This window comes from Quercus robur, chromosome 5 (genome assembly GCF_932294415.1).
Source record: "Quercus robur chromosome 5, dhQueRobu3.1, whole genome shotgun sequence".
Taxonomy (NCBI): Eukaryota; Viridiplantae; Streptophyta; class Magnoliopsida; order Fagales; family Fagaceae; genus Quercus; species Quercus robur.
The window spans coordinates 23,085,054-23,099,816 of NC_065538.1; the positions used below are offsets into that span (position 1 = coordinate 23,085,054).

Here is a 14,763-nt window from a genome sequence, read left to right on the forward strand (position 1 = left end):
AATAAAAAATTGTCACATTAGTTTTTTACTTAAAACTCAATGTATCCTGTTATACCGAAGAACATTTTAATAAACTCTTCATTCAGTTGGATTTTTAGATAAGTATTAGAATTGATTAGATATGTTTGTACTTATTTTTTAATATGTGATATGATGACGTGTGATGCTAGTATTGAATTGAAGAGTTAAATATCCTTTTAGAATTTAATCTTTTAGTAAATATACCCAAAAAAAAAAAAAAAATCTATAATGTACATATACTATATAAATGTGTTTTTGTTAATCTCCCAAGTAAAAAAAAAAAAAAAAAAAAAATGTTATTATCTAAATTAATGCAGCCAGGGTCCAACCTTTTCATAGGCCATCCCGCACCAGAGCACCCAACCCAGTGGTAGTTTCGTCAATCCCTGTCCCTAACTGAAAGACGTAATATTTACACACACACACAAAGCTCCCTCTCTCTCTCACTGATACAAAAACCAAAACCCCCTTCTCTCTCTCTCTCTCTCTCTTCGATCTATATATTGTTCCTGGATTTCGATCTCTGATTTTCGTGATTCAAATCCAAGCGACTGAATTTTCCCTGACCTGCGAAAATGGTGAGCTTTTTTTCTCTTTTCGATTCTCATTTCTCTCTAAAAACGCTTAGATCTCCCACAATTTTGCTTCGATTCGATGCAAATCTCTATTCAATTCAGTTAATTCCATGGAATTCAAACACTTTTTGATTAATTTATCTTAATGCGAGCTTGTAATTACTTTAATCGGTTTAATTTTTCACGAGATCTGGTGTCTGCTCACTCACTGACTAGTTTTCTTGTTTGCTTTTGTTCTTCGCGCTGTCACAGCCTCTCAGGCTCGAAATCAAGGTACTGTGAAATCAGATCTCAGATTTTTATTTATTTTTATTTTTTTAGTTTTGGTTTGTTCTCTGTTTGGCTGCCGAGAAATTATCTGAAAGATTTCTTAGCATCCAAACAGTGTGCGGATGTGGTAATGTTTAAGTGCTTGTTGAGTAACGGTGTTGTTTTGATGTTTGGATCAGAGAAAGCTTGCTCAAAGATCAGAGAGAGTGAAGTCCGTGGATCTGCATCCAACAGAGCCATGGTAAATCATGAGCTTGTTACTTCAATTCTTGTTATTCATATGGTTTTGATTTGAAAATATTGAGCAATGGTATACATGTGATTGCCATTGTGAAATTGTTTTCGAAAGTGCTTTTAGTTACGACTATATGTAATGCAAAAATTGCTAGTATTGTTATGTGCTGAAATCTGATGCACTTTCAATTTTATTGCAGGCTTCTAGCGAGTTTGTATTCGGGAACTGTTTGTATCTGGAACTATCAATCTCAGGTATGGGATTGTATTTACTACTGTTATGAATGTTGGTTTTTTGTTGTTAATTGTAATAAGACAGTGAGATCTGTATCGAATTGTAAATGACTTGCACTGTTTTTACTTTGTATGGCCTCTTTCTTGCTTCGTTTGTTGAAGTACTATATGATCTTAGTAGTCATGTATGATGTTTTCCCTTAACACACACAAATGGGCACCCACAAACACGGGGCCATACAAGGATTGTACACCGAAAAATATAGTAATTAGGAAGAAGCATGATCTGTTCAGTTGACAAAATACTAAACCTATTATAAAAAAAAAATTCTAAATCCTTTGTAACCAGACCCACCACATATAAAGAAATCACGTGGGAAAGAACCTTGTCCAAAATCTTGAAGCAGCACAACACCCAAAAAAGATCTCATTTGTTTCCTGATTTCAAATAGATTGAAACAGCATGAAACTATTTAAATGAGTCATGCTTATTCTTGGTTGAATTCCATGAAATAAGAACTTCCCTCATTGTGCCATGAATAAATCGCTTACCTATGGAAAATGTTGCTTTTACAGTGAGGGAAAAAATGACAAGATTTCAATTAGTGATTTATTGTCCTAGGAATGTCACAGCACGTGATTTCTGTAGGGTGTATATTTTGTTTCTTTAGTTTATGAATCTTGTCCAAAATCTTGAAGCAGCACAACCCCCAAAAAAGATCTCATTTGTTTTTTGATTTCAAATAGATTGAAACATCGTGAAACTATTTAAATGAGTCATGTTTATTCTTGGTTGAATTCCATGAAATAAGAACTTCTTTCATTGTGCCACGTATAAATCGCTTACCTATGGAAAATGTTGCTTTTACAGTGAGGGAAAAAATGACAAGATTTCAATTAGTGATTTACTGTCCTAGGAATATCACAGCATGTGATTTCTGTAGGGTGTATATTTTGTTTCTTTAGTTTATGAAAATTATGTTACGTAGTTCCAAAATAAGATCCTCTGGTAGTGTTCTTCTGGTATCAATTTTGTTCTCTTTTACTTCTGCACAATGCCTCCCAGGCTTCTCTTATAGTCTTGGTGATGATGAAAGCTCCAATGCTTGTGCTTAAACAGTGCCATTTAGGGTTGTAGTTCAGCTTTGGTCCTCTTTCAGATTTTTGCCAAATGGGTGTACATATACACGCACACACACATCTGTGTGTGTGTGTGTGTGTCTTGAATATTTTTCTTCAACACATTTTTCTGTCTTTAATAGAATAGTACTATGAAATAAGGCTATTCATTTAGGTCATAGAGGCATATACCAAAAGATATATAATATGTTTTATCTACTTGATGATTTTGAACATTAGGAGTTAAACAAAGTAACAAAAACAAATACAACATGTGTGGCTCTGTACTTACTAATAAAAAAGTTTTATGTATCTATATATAATGGATTTATATGAAATGAAAGTACTTGGTTTTTCCCTTCTTTATGGAAGTTCTTAAGCCTATTTCAAGCCTTTGGATTTTGAGATTATTATTATTATTACTCTCTCTATATATATTTTGGTGTGTGTCCTTTGGAGGTCTTCATAAGTCTTTACATCTAACTTAAATGTCCCTGTCAATATACCAGACTATGGCGAAGTCTTTTGAGGTGACAGAGTTACCAGGTATTTGATATACAGTTTTACTTTCTCTTTGCATATTCTCCTACTTGATGACATTGTGCAAAACATCTTTTCTCCTGCATCATTCTTGCTATTAACATGGCTAGGGGGCTAAAGCTATGTCTTTATCTGCAGTTAGGTCAGCCAAGTTTATAGCACGCAAGCAATGGGTTGTTGCTGGAGCTGATGACATGTTCATTCGTGTATACAATTACAACACAATGGATAAGGTAAAAGTATTTGAAGCACACACGGACTACATTAGGTGTGTGGCTGTACATCCTACCCTTCCGTATGTGCTGTCATCATCTGATGATATGCTCATAAAGCTTTGGGATTGGGAGAAAGGTTGGGTGTGTACTCAGATTTTTGAGGGGCATTCCCATTATGTGATGCAAGTAACGTTTAATCCAAAAGATACCAACACATTTGCCAGTGCATCGCTTGACCGCACCATAAAGGTATGATGGGATTTGTCAATGAAACTTGTTTCTTTTAATTTCCCTCATTTTTTATAATTATGCTGATTATGCACTGGTTTTGCATTCTTTCTAGATTTGGAATCTTGGCTCCCCCGATCCAAATTTTACATTGGATGCCCATCAGAAAGGTGTTAACTGTGTCGATTACTTTACTGGTGGTGATAAGCCATACCTAATTACTGGTTCTGATGATCACACTGCTAAGGTCTTCCTCCTGCCCCTTTTTTTTTTGGCCCCTAGAGATTTCTGATTGAATGTATGTATGATGATCTGGAGCCTTTATGGATAAATCCTATGAATACAGGTGTGGGATTATCAGACCAAAAGCTGTGTCCAGACTCTGGAAGGCCACACACACAATGTCTCTGCAGTATGTTTTCATCCAGAACTTCCAATAATAATTACTGGTTCTGAAGATGGGACTGTTCGTATATGGCATTCTACCACTTATAGGTATTTTTTTTTCCCCATAAAAGTATGTCTAAAGTTTTATATGCCTCTGAGGTTGGCTTAGCCTGAGAGCCTCTTTTGTTGACTCTTTTCCTTCAGAGACATTTTTCTTGGGTGGTAAATCAATAGGTTTTTTTTTTGCATAATGGCTCCCCTCCTCATAATGATGTATGGTTTTGAATTGAAATTTGAAACTAGAGTTGATAAAGGTGTTCTTAGATAAGGTATAGGAAACAACTGTTCAAGTATATTATTTTAGCATTTCATTTCTTTCATGGCCTATATTTTCCTTACATATCCTTAGCAAATAGTATTCTTTCACAAAGAAGCCACAAGGTGCTGGGGCTTTTCGGATTGTTCATCCATTCTTGAGTTCCTTGTTTCTCTTAGACCAGTCATTTGATTTATTATTATTATTATTATTTTTTTATTCCTTTGGGTTCATAATCGTGAACTCAAAGTTCATCCTATAAAAAAAAACAAAGAAGTCACAATGAATTGTGAATGCTTTAAGGCAATATACAGCTTCCACACAACTTGATATCTTGCTCATGTAAACATAAAATCTATCATTTTATTCCTGGTAACATGGGGTAATTACGATAAACATCGTTTTAATTTTTAAAGTGACAAGAGGTTGAATTGTACTATAAGAGATTCAAGTAATAGTCCAGTGGTAGTAACATCCCTTGTGGTGCCTCATGATTGACACATTGTTGAAACTTATGAAGTAGAACCTGATTGGTGTTTTTTATCTTCTTCTTGCTCCCTTACTATTTATTTTTAGTTTTTGCTTATTTATAAAATGTGTTGCATAATTTTTAGTGTTGCTAACCCTTAACTTCCAGAATTTGAAATCTTTTTATTTATTTGCAGGCTTGAGAACACATTGAATTATGGTCTAGAAAGAGTGTGGGCTATTGGATACATGAAAGGCTCACGCCGGTAAGTTTCTTGTTTAGTTTTTGATTGTTTGTTTTTTTTCGTTTTAGGAATATTATTGTTGTTTATCTTGAAAGTTTGAAGTATTTTGGGGGATTTGTATCCACTCTTAAATATTAGAAATATGTTTGAGGTACTTTAAATTTGTGACTTTTGCTCATTTGCTTAGAGGATTGTTTTTATTTTCCTGGCACTTCTCTTCTTGAGTTTCTTTCTTAAATCAAAATTCTTTGTATGAGGTCAAATGTATGGATAACTTTTCCCATAAAGTTGTTCTATATTTTCCAAAATTGTTTCTGTCATGTGTTCATTTTGTTGTGATTTTTCTTTAAAAAATACTAAACTATAGTGTCTCTGTCTAGGGTTGTGATTGGTTATGATGAAGGAACCATCATGGTGAAACTTGGTAGAGAAGAACCTGTAGCTAGTATGGACAACAGCGGAAAAATCATTTGGGCTAAGCATAATGAAATTCAAACCGTGAACATTAAGAGTGTGGTTGCAGATTTGGAGGTTTGAACTCAGACCCTAAGTTTGCTACATGACGTGAACTTTATGTATGAAATGTTGCCCCCCACTTTTTCCTCTTTTGGTGATGTCATAACTTCTCTGTTTACTTTGCTTGTTAGGTTGCTGATGGAGAAAGATTGCCTTTGGCAGTTAAGGAGTTGGGAACATGTGATCTTTACCCACAGGTGATGCGGTGTCCTTCTGGTCTAATTTAATTTTAAAGTGCCTTCTTTGTTACTTGTGTATTTTTCATTTCTTCTGCTTCCCACCACCTAATCCTTAAATGTTATCAAGAAATATGTCTTCTTGTAAGTTTACATGCACGGTAATTATGGTATTCTATCTGACTAAATAACCTTCCTTTATGATTATGACGAGCTATTTTGTGTTTGTATTTTAGTTGTTTCTGCAGAAGTGAGAGTCTAGTTAAGATTTACCAATTGAGTATTATTTCTAATTTTTTAGGAACAAAAAGAATGTGTGAAATTCACAAGTTTTTTTGTTTACGAGAAATTGTTCAGTATAAGCCAGGTTAAATTTATGGTAGATTTTTTGCTTTTCTGTACTTTTAGGTCTCATACTCTTTTTTTTTGGTTCTTGCACTGCTTTAATTCATAGTTGTTTCTTCTGTAGTCTATACGTTTTGATAAACCATATTTTATTTTGTTTATTTCTCTGCGTATCAGAAATATTTTTCTGTTTTGCAGTTCTCCATATAAAATGTAATTATCTATAGCCAGAGTTCTTTTTTTCATAGAAGTGAGTGTTAATTATTAAAGTAGTGATTAGTGTTGTGGAAGTTTACTGTCTAAGCTGATTTTAGCTGTTCAATTTCTGTGACTGAACAAAAGCACTGCTTGTCTTAAGAATGTGTTTTAGGAGAGGAAAAAAATGGTTTTCTTATTACCAAAATAGATAACATTTACTTTAGTTAAGAAGAACTGTAATCTAATGTTTGTGGAGTCCAAGGAAATGATGCGAAAAATTTGGTTCTATGTTGATTAGTCTCTTATAAAATGTTTTCATGTGTCTATTTGCATGTGTTATTGACTTTGTTGGGCACTATTTTTGTTTCCAGAGCTTAAAGCACAATCCCAATGGGAGGTTTGTTGTTGTTTGTGGAGATGGTGAATACATTATATATACAGCTTTGGCATGGAGGAATAGATCATTTGGTTCGGCTTTGGAATTTGCTTGGTCAACAGAAGGAGAATATGCTGTTAGAGAAAGCACATCAAAGATAAAGATTTTCAGTAAAACTTTCCAGGTTTGTTATGTGTCAATTGAGATGCTGGAAACAAGTAATTACTTGTCACTTATGTTGGAAAGCTGGTTTTAACTTTCATTTCCTAATTTTTTTTTTTTTAAAAAAAGTATCATTTCCTCTAAAACAAGTGATGATGCTTGACCATTTTTAATGGTGGATACAAATTATTGAATATCAAAGATGATCTCTTACCTTCATATTTTTGGTTACTGTATATTTTTATATTAGATCCTGTATATGCCAATGAGCTTTAGCTCAAATTGCACTTCCTCTTCCTTGCATATATCAGGAAAAGAGGAGCGTGCGTCCAACCTTTTCAGCTGAGCGCATATATGGGGGAGCTTTATTGGCAATGTGCTCAAATGATTTTATTTGTTTTTATGATTGGGCTGAATGCAGGATGATTCGGCGAATTGATGTTAATGTGAAAGTAAGCAATATCATAACTACAATATCTCTATCAGTTTCCCTTTTTTATTTCTTTCCCTCGGCTATACTGTCTCGTATGTTACCTATGTTTCACACCTTCATTTAACCGTCTCAGAACCTCCATTGGGCTGACAGTGGAGATCTAGTGGCAATTGCCAGTGATACGTCATTCTACATCCTGAAATACAATGTAAGGATCTTTCTAACCATAATGTTCCATTTAGGAAAAAAAATTTCTGTAGGATACTTGCTACTTTCTTTTTACAGAAGATGTGCCCAAGCAAAACCTGATTTTCATCTTCAATGTTGCAGCGTGATGTAGTTTCTTCTTATTTGGATAGTGGAAGACCTGTAGATGAACAAGGTGTTGAAGATGCCTTTGAGCTTCTCCATGAAGTGAATGAACGTGTCAGAACTGGTATATGGGTTGGGGATTGTTTCATTTACAACAATTCCTCCTGGAGGCTTAATTACTGTGTTGGTGGTGAGGTATATATGGTCCATCCTTGGTTTGATATATATATATATATATATATATATCCAGATATTGTCTATCATTGATGTGGTAGGGCTATCCTGATAAATTACTCTATTTTTTAGGTAACCACAATGTTTCATTTGGATCGGCCCATGTATTTGTTAGGCTATCTTGCTAGTCAAAGTAGGGTTTATCTAATTGACAAAGAATTCAAGTAAGTAATGTTTTGGTTTTGTCCATGGAAGTCAAATAGGCTGCTGGCTTCATTGTATTAACTTGTTCTTTATCTGGTCTTGCAGTGTTATGGGGTACACATTACTTGTTAGCTTGATTGAGTACAAGACTCTTGTGATGCGTGGGGATCTGGAAAGGGCCAGTGAAGTCTTGCCATCAATTCCTAAAGAGCATCATAATAGGTGTGTCTAACATTTGAACATTTGCAAAATGATGGCAAATGACGATTTCTTTTATTCTTAAAAGAATATGTTTTGTATGTTTACGATGGCTGTTGGGGCACATCTATGTTTCATTTGATAGGCCAAAGGCTAGTATAGTGAAAACTTGTTACTGTTCCAAAATGGTTTGTGAGATTTATGTAGCTTTCTAGTTATTACTCCTCTCTCTCTCTCTGTCTGCACACACATGCCCTATCTAAATCAAAGGTCTTTCCATAATCTCTTCATGGTTTTTGGTTTCACAAATTCAAATTTCTATACGTTGCTGGAAATGGGAACTATATGTTTGGCAGATCCTTGAAACTTTTGGTACTACACAGATCTGCTATTTGGTTCTTGACAATACTTTTCTGGGTCAATATTAATAAAGTCTTATATGTATACATTTTGGACTTGAATGTCGTGCATTATAATAAAACTTTTTTTTTAATACTCAAATAATCTTATTGTAAGAGCGCCAAGGGGTGATCTCTTGCTCTCTAGTCAGATTTGTGTACTCCTAAACTTTATTAGAGAATTTAATAATATCTATTATGTATACATGAAATTTTGGAAACTAAAATGTGTCTTATATTCAAATGATTGATTTTCTTTTATTGATAGTGTGGCTCGTTTCTTGGAATCACGTGGAATGATAGAGGATGCTCTTGAAGTAGCTACAGACCCTGATTACAGATTTGAGCTAGCCATACAGCTTGGTAGATTAGAGGTTGCAAAGGTAAGTCCAATTTGTTTATGTCATGGGATATGAGTTGCCTTGAGAGCATTCTTCTACTTGAGCATGTGAACATTTTCTAATTTCCTTTTAAAGAATGCTGATGTCCTTTTAGATTTACAATATTTGTCCCAAGCAATATTCATATACCTTTTATTTTCAGGGTATTGCGTCAGAAGTGCAGAGTGAGTCTAAATGGAAGCAGTTGGGAGAATTAGCTATGTCCAGTGGAAAGGTGCTGATCTATAAATTAATCTTTTGTTGTCTGATCAAGATATCACCACATTTCAAAATTTCATCTCAGTTTTTCCCCACATTCCAGATCTGATGATTGGATATTGAATTGGAAATTTTGAACACAAGATCTCCCCCCCCCCCCCCCCCCCCCCCTCTCTCTCCTCTTTAAATGACTGAATAGCAACTTGCCTTTAGGATTTGTGTAGACATTTTAAAAAGGTATCTTGTTTTACTATAACTATGGTGAATTCAGATAGTAATCTTGGGTTGAAAAAAAAATCCTTATTCAAACCTGACAACTTTTCATCTGCTCTTACCACCTCTCTTGTTAGATGCTTTCTAGGAAGAACAAAGACTTCATTTTTGCTCAAATACTGGTATCCAATAAGTATCCGCATGCATGTCCCTGCTTTTAAAAAAAAATTATTTTTAAAGGTGCCAAAATGTCCTGGATACAACTGTGATATGGCCCGGATACGGTCGTAACCCAACCCCCACATAGTGGGAGATTGCCCAAATTTATGAGGATTTTATTTGTATTTTTTATATATTGGTTTCAATGTTGAACACATATCTAGTTATCTTTTATTTACTCTTTAGATCTTGGGTTATATATTAAAATCATTTAATGACCATGGATTCATTTTATTATCCATATAGTACTCTTAAATTGTAATATGCTTAACAGTATGTGAAAAAAAAAATCATTAGAACAATATATAAAAATTATAAATACAAATATATTTAATAGTGAATTAATACCATATCTCTGTTGTATCGTATCCTAGCTCTTCAAGTATTGCTGTGTTGCTATATAATGTATCATATTTGTACCCCTACCCAAAAACATGTTGTGCTTCTTAGGATGCTTTGCACTTAGTTTTTCTGATCTGGATTTTGGATTCTTTCTTCTTGTTGGGTATGTTGTTTTCCTGGCCACACTTTTCTAGAAACTTATATTATTAAAAGGTTAATTTATTAAAATATTAAACGTACTGACATTCCTCTCTTATTTGAGTATTGCAGTTAGATATGGCCGAGGAATGTTTAAAGCGTGCAATGGACTTGAGTGGGTTGTTACTGCTCTATTCTTCTTTAGGTGATGCTGAGGGGATATCACAACTTGCATCACTTGCTAAAGAGCAGGGGAAGAACAATGTTGCATTCCTTTGCTTATTCATGTTGGGTAAATTGGAAGAGTGCCTTGAGCTTTTGTTGGAAAGGTAATTATTTTTAATTTTTCTATTTTAAACACGAAGCGCGACAGCACAAATTGATACAATTTTATCAATCAGCAACCGGATACCTGAGGCGGCCTTGATGGCACGATCTTATCTTCCAAGCAAGGTCTCGGAGATAGTTGCAATTTGGAGAAAAGACCTAAATAAGGTAACTGTTTTTCCCCTGTTTGTTGTGCTGAGTTCAGATCTTAAAATAGCTTGACTAACCAATATCAATTACCATACTGGTAGAATAGATAAATGGTGGACTCTGTTGTAATGCCTAAAGCTATGCATAATTATGTATATACATCTATATATGCATACTTGTATGATCGTGTAGATTGTTTAAAAAAGTTTGATGCTATCTGACTATCTGTAGGTTAATCCAAAAGCTGCTGAATCTTTAGCTGATCCCGAGGAGTATCCTAATTTGTTTGAAGATTGGCAAGTTGCTCTTTCTGTTGAATCCAAAGTCACAGAGTCAAGGTACCAAAGCATTCTGTTATTTACCTGCTTTTTGTTGGATAATATTTCCCCTGAGCTTATTATTGCTTTTTTCTATGCATGCTATCTGAAGAGACGGCATTAACTCATTTCTTTTAATTGCATTGTAGGGGTGTTTATCCTCCTGCAGAAGAATATATAAACCATGCCGACAGATCACATCTTACACTTGTGGAGGCTTTCAGAAACATGCAAGTAGATGATGAGGAACCCCTTGAAAATGGAGATGCAGATCATGAGGTATACTCTGCCTATGGATTTCATATTGCTTAACTTGGAAATTAGTGTCTTTGGTTTTCTCTAACACAAATAAAACCGTACTAACTTTTTTTAAATGTGCAACATGTTAATCTTGGCCTACTTTAAGAGAGAGGATTTTTATACAGTAGAAGGCTTTGTTATTTGACTTATTTCATATTCTAGATATATTTGTATCAATTAGAACTTTGGTTCTTCTCTTGAACTTGTGAACTTATGATGAAATTCTGTTTGTTGGTTCTCTGAATATTCTATGGAGCTTGTTTTTAGTTTACTCTTATAATGTTCTAATTTGTTACTCGGAACAGAATGGAGAAGAACAGAATGCAGAGGAGCTGAATGCAGAGGAACTGAATGCAGAGGAACAAAATGGAGAAGAAGAGAGCCAAGAGGAGGCTGTCGTAGTGGATGCAGATTCAACAGATGGTGCAGTACTCGTTAATGGTAACGAGGCTGAACAAGAGTGGGGTACGAATAATGAAGGAACCCCGTCTGCCTAAAAGCAATTGGTTGGGCCAGTGTGAAAATCCAAATTTTGTCTCCGGTGATTAATTGATTCTAAAATGCCATTTCTGACTCCCATTTACACCACTTGCGCTTTTCTTTTTTCTTTTTTTTTTCTTTTTTTTCACTACTAGATCTACTAGTGTTAACCCCTACCACTACAACTACCACTTATTGAAATTATCTATTATTTCGGTATATATGTGTTACTTTTGTCTGTGCTATTGTTGGTAATGCATGCTTTATGTATGGGAACTATATTATGAGCATTAGTATGTATTATTTTGTATGGTATTACATAGCAAATGTCCAAGTCAGGTCTCCACTGGTTGTCATAAAATTAATGTGTGTAATTCTTTCCATTTGGTCTCTTGTAGAGAACTTTTAACTTTTGTAGCTTGTATGGTAGGCATGTAGGCTAGTTGCTTCTCGATGTCAAATAGGCAAAACTGATTTCCGTGATATTGCCTTGTTGGTATGAAATTGACATCACATTGGCCTATTGGATTTCTGACTATTTCTTTCTGTAACTTTTCCTTTTACAAACTTAGTGCTACTGCTTGGTGATGCTTTCATTTTAGATGTATGGGCATGCAATTAAAGATTAATTTTTTGTCTCCTTTATTCATTGATTGTGTTTATGTATGTATGTATGTATATAAATAAATTTGTCTACTCTAATGTTACAATCTAGGAACTCTGCTTTTTTACCTTTTTTTAAAATAAAAAAAAGTGTACCTAGGAACTTGATTTACATTTTTCACCCGTTGTCATATTTAATTTGGTAGATTTATTTTTTGGCTGAAAATTTGGGTAGACTAATGATTGGTTTTTACAACCTTTTTTTGTTGACAGTGCTTACGCCACATCAGTAGGTTCCAGCTGTATGGATCTCTTATATAAAGGTGAGACAATACAAAATTAAAAAAAAAAAAGTGGGGAGGGGGGGGAATCTCAGATGTAGGAATAAGTTCTAGCTAGTCGTGCAATTGCCTGTACATGAACCAGAAAAAGGGGCAAAATAAAAAAAGAAGAAGAATGTAAACAACAGAATAATGATTTATTTAGAAACATTAATTTAGTCTTTGCATGTAACACTGAACCTGACAGCCGTCAATGTAGTTCTTGAGATTGACATTGGCTTCAGAGTGAACCTTCATTCTTGAATTGGGATGAAAGTAATTTCTTTTGGAGTGCATTTGGAGACACATTAATGGATTAGTCTTTTCATGTGATCTACAAGCTTTTGGAAGTATTGCAATATAATTGTCATTGATTAAAAAAAAAGAGAGGAAAAAGTACTGCAATAATTGTGTTTCTTAGTGATATCTTTTCATGGGTTCTACAAACTTTTAGAGACATTGAAATGATGTTGCTGGTTATTACATTATTTTTTTCCTTTGCTAGATTTATCAAATATTATTTCAAAAGGTAGTTTCTCTTCTAATTTTTTTTTTCTTTAAAATACCAGGTTTCCTGGAGAAGGCTATCAAGAAATGAATGTAGGAACTTGTTTCTGTTATCAGACGGTGTGGCATGGTAGTGCATTGAATTTTGTCATTGGGCACATAGTATAAAATGTTTCTTAGCTTCAGTTAATCGTTTTTTTACTCTCTTTTTTAGCATATTCTGAGGTCTTTCCCTCAAAATTTTTTGTGCCATTGTGAATGTAGAAAGAACTGAAGTAATGATTACTACTGAGATTTTATTTTTTTCTTTTCATTGTTCAAATTCTAGATGTTTTGGGTTCCCTTGTTTGTTGTGGGAATCCTCTTATTATATACTCATGTTGAACTGGAAACATGCGGTACAGGAAAAATAATTTCTTATATTATATGCAAGCTTTTATCTAAAGTGGTGGATGTTCCAACTTCCAATATCTTGTTTCTTGTTGTAGAGGGTTTGCACCTTTTCGCTTTCAATAATTTTACTATCTTGTGTTTTTTGGGAGATTGCAGATTGGGCCCAGTTATTTTGTTTGTGTAAGCTTGTGCCGATGTACGTATGAGTCCATCGTCTGCTGTGAAAGGACTACTAATAATTTTGAACATGTGTATCTGAAATTCTATAGTTGTGGGAGGATATTTTGGGGCCATCAAATCATTTATCAGTCTCTAAAATTAGAGGTCATAAAAATTCAGACTAAAACAATTAAAGCATAAACAGATAACTAAAACAAAGACAAAAAGGTTTTCCTTGTATTTTTTACAGCCCAGTGATTTGGTAATTAAATTGTATTTTGTTTTGGGTCCAATGATGGGAAACTCTATGTATCTAGGTTCTTTTTGTTTTGAACAAGAACAGGTAGTAGCACCTAGCCAAAGCCGCACACTTCTGTGTTCTCACCATCAATCAAACCATTTCTAACCATTAGCAGCAAACATTTCTGCAGAAAATATTCGCAAGGTACTCTTCTACAATTACGGAGACGCAGAACGCTTAAATTGCCTTATATGGTTGGTTAGCATAGATTGGGATAAGGATTATTTTTCCCAAGAGATGCTATAAAAGCCTATAAATCAAACACAGGACTCAATGCACCTGTAAGCTGGCATTTTAACTTTTCTCCTCAGTCCTTTCTGATGTCTGTATCACCGCTTGCTTAAGGGACAGATAGGAGGAGTCATTTTTGTTTGGTTAAAACTTGAAGTCTTGTCTCCTAATAATATCTGTTTAACTAGTCAATTCTCCAATAATAAGAAAGGCCAGAGCAATTATAATACCATATTGTCAATTTAGGCCCAGTTGTAGATCTTTTAAGTGGAAAACGTAGTGTTTTTATACACACTAAAAACACATGCATTTTCCACGTGCTTCCAAATTGCAATCAGATGAATAAAAAGGTCAAAGCAAACTGGACCTCCCCTTCTTTAATAGATGACTGGTCCTTGAAATAATCACGAGGTGGTAGTAGCATGGCCATGTGTTAGCCATACCCCTCCCATATTTCCTTTCCTTAACCTAAACATAAAATTGGAGCATTAGCACTCATGGATGCAAAAAAATGTTTATCATACATTTTCAAAACCTACCTTATCTATTTTACTATCTCATTTTACAACTCACTCAACATCACAATTTCCATTTTTACATACAACTCATTAAAATAATATGAACTATACCAACATATAATATAACAAATTAATTCTCTCTCCTCTCCCATCTCTTTCTATTTTATCTTTTCCTCTCTCACTCCATTAATATATGTGTTTTTATTTTTACATCCCATAAACAATAGGATTGTATATATACAACCTTGCTATTCACATATGCTGAAAAAATTTACATTTCCATACCCAGGAAATGCTCTATT

General features: G+C 34.2%; 1 protein-coding gene and 1 non-coding gene across 4 annotated transcripts; both read left to right on the top strand.

The window, feature by feature from the left end:
* Window positions 1-427: 427 nt before the first annotated feature.
* On the top strand, window positions 428-13,304 carry LOC126725531 (coatomer subunit beta'-2-like). Of its 3 annotated transcripts, none has more exons than XR_007655487.1 (26): window positions 428-599; window positions 849-869; window positions 1,046-1,107; window positions 1,301-1,355; window positions 2,963-2,999; window positions 3,132-3,457; window positions 3,552-3,683; window positions 3,783-3,931; window positions 4,805-4,873; window positions 5,233-5,383; window positions 5,500-5,565; window positions 6,459-6,647; window positions 6,937-7,077; window positions 7,192-7,266; window positions 7,389-7,565; window positions 7,677-7,768; window positions 7,854-7,970; window positions 8,613-8,727; window positions 8,888-8,959; window positions 9,988-10,184; window positions 10,257-10,350; window positions 10,564-10,670; window positions 10,799-10,928; window positions 11,255-11,490; window positions 12,306-12,355; window positions 12,922-13,304. XR_007655487.1 is itself a non-coding variant. In XM_050430302.1 (26 exons), exons 1-25 carry the CDS (start codon window positions 597-599, stop codon window positions 12,323-12,325), a joined length of 2,757 nt encoding a protein of 918 aa, XP_050286259.1. In that variant the 5' UTR covers window positions 428-596; the 3' UTR covers window positions 12,326-12,355; window positions 12,922-13,304. The 3 variants fall into 3 exon arrangements, 1 of the variants encoding a protein (XP_050286259.1); XR_007655488.1 differs by having other exon boundaries at window positions 11,255-11,455; XM_050430302.1 differs by having other exon boundaries at window positions 11,255-11,414.
* LOC126732041 (small nucleolar RNA snoR134) lies at window positions 2,383-2,519 on the top strand. Its single transcript, XR_007659227.1, has one exon. It is a non-coding gene; the product is annotated as a small nucleolar RNA snoR134 (small nucleolar RNA).
* Window positions 13,305-14,763: the final 1,459 nt, after the last annotated feature.

Excerpts from the sequence above, each read along its gene's own strand:
- LOC126725531 (XM_050430302.1), top strand. Across the intron at positions 1,108-1,300 it reads CTGCATCCAACAGAGCCATG|GCTTCTAGCGAGTTTGTATT; the intron begins GTAAATCATGAG and ends ATTTTATTGCAG. Across the intron at positions 5,384-5,499 it reads GTGTGGTTGCAGATTTGGAG|GTTGCTGATGGAGAAAGATT; the intron begins GTTTGAACTCAG and ends TTTGCTTGTTAG.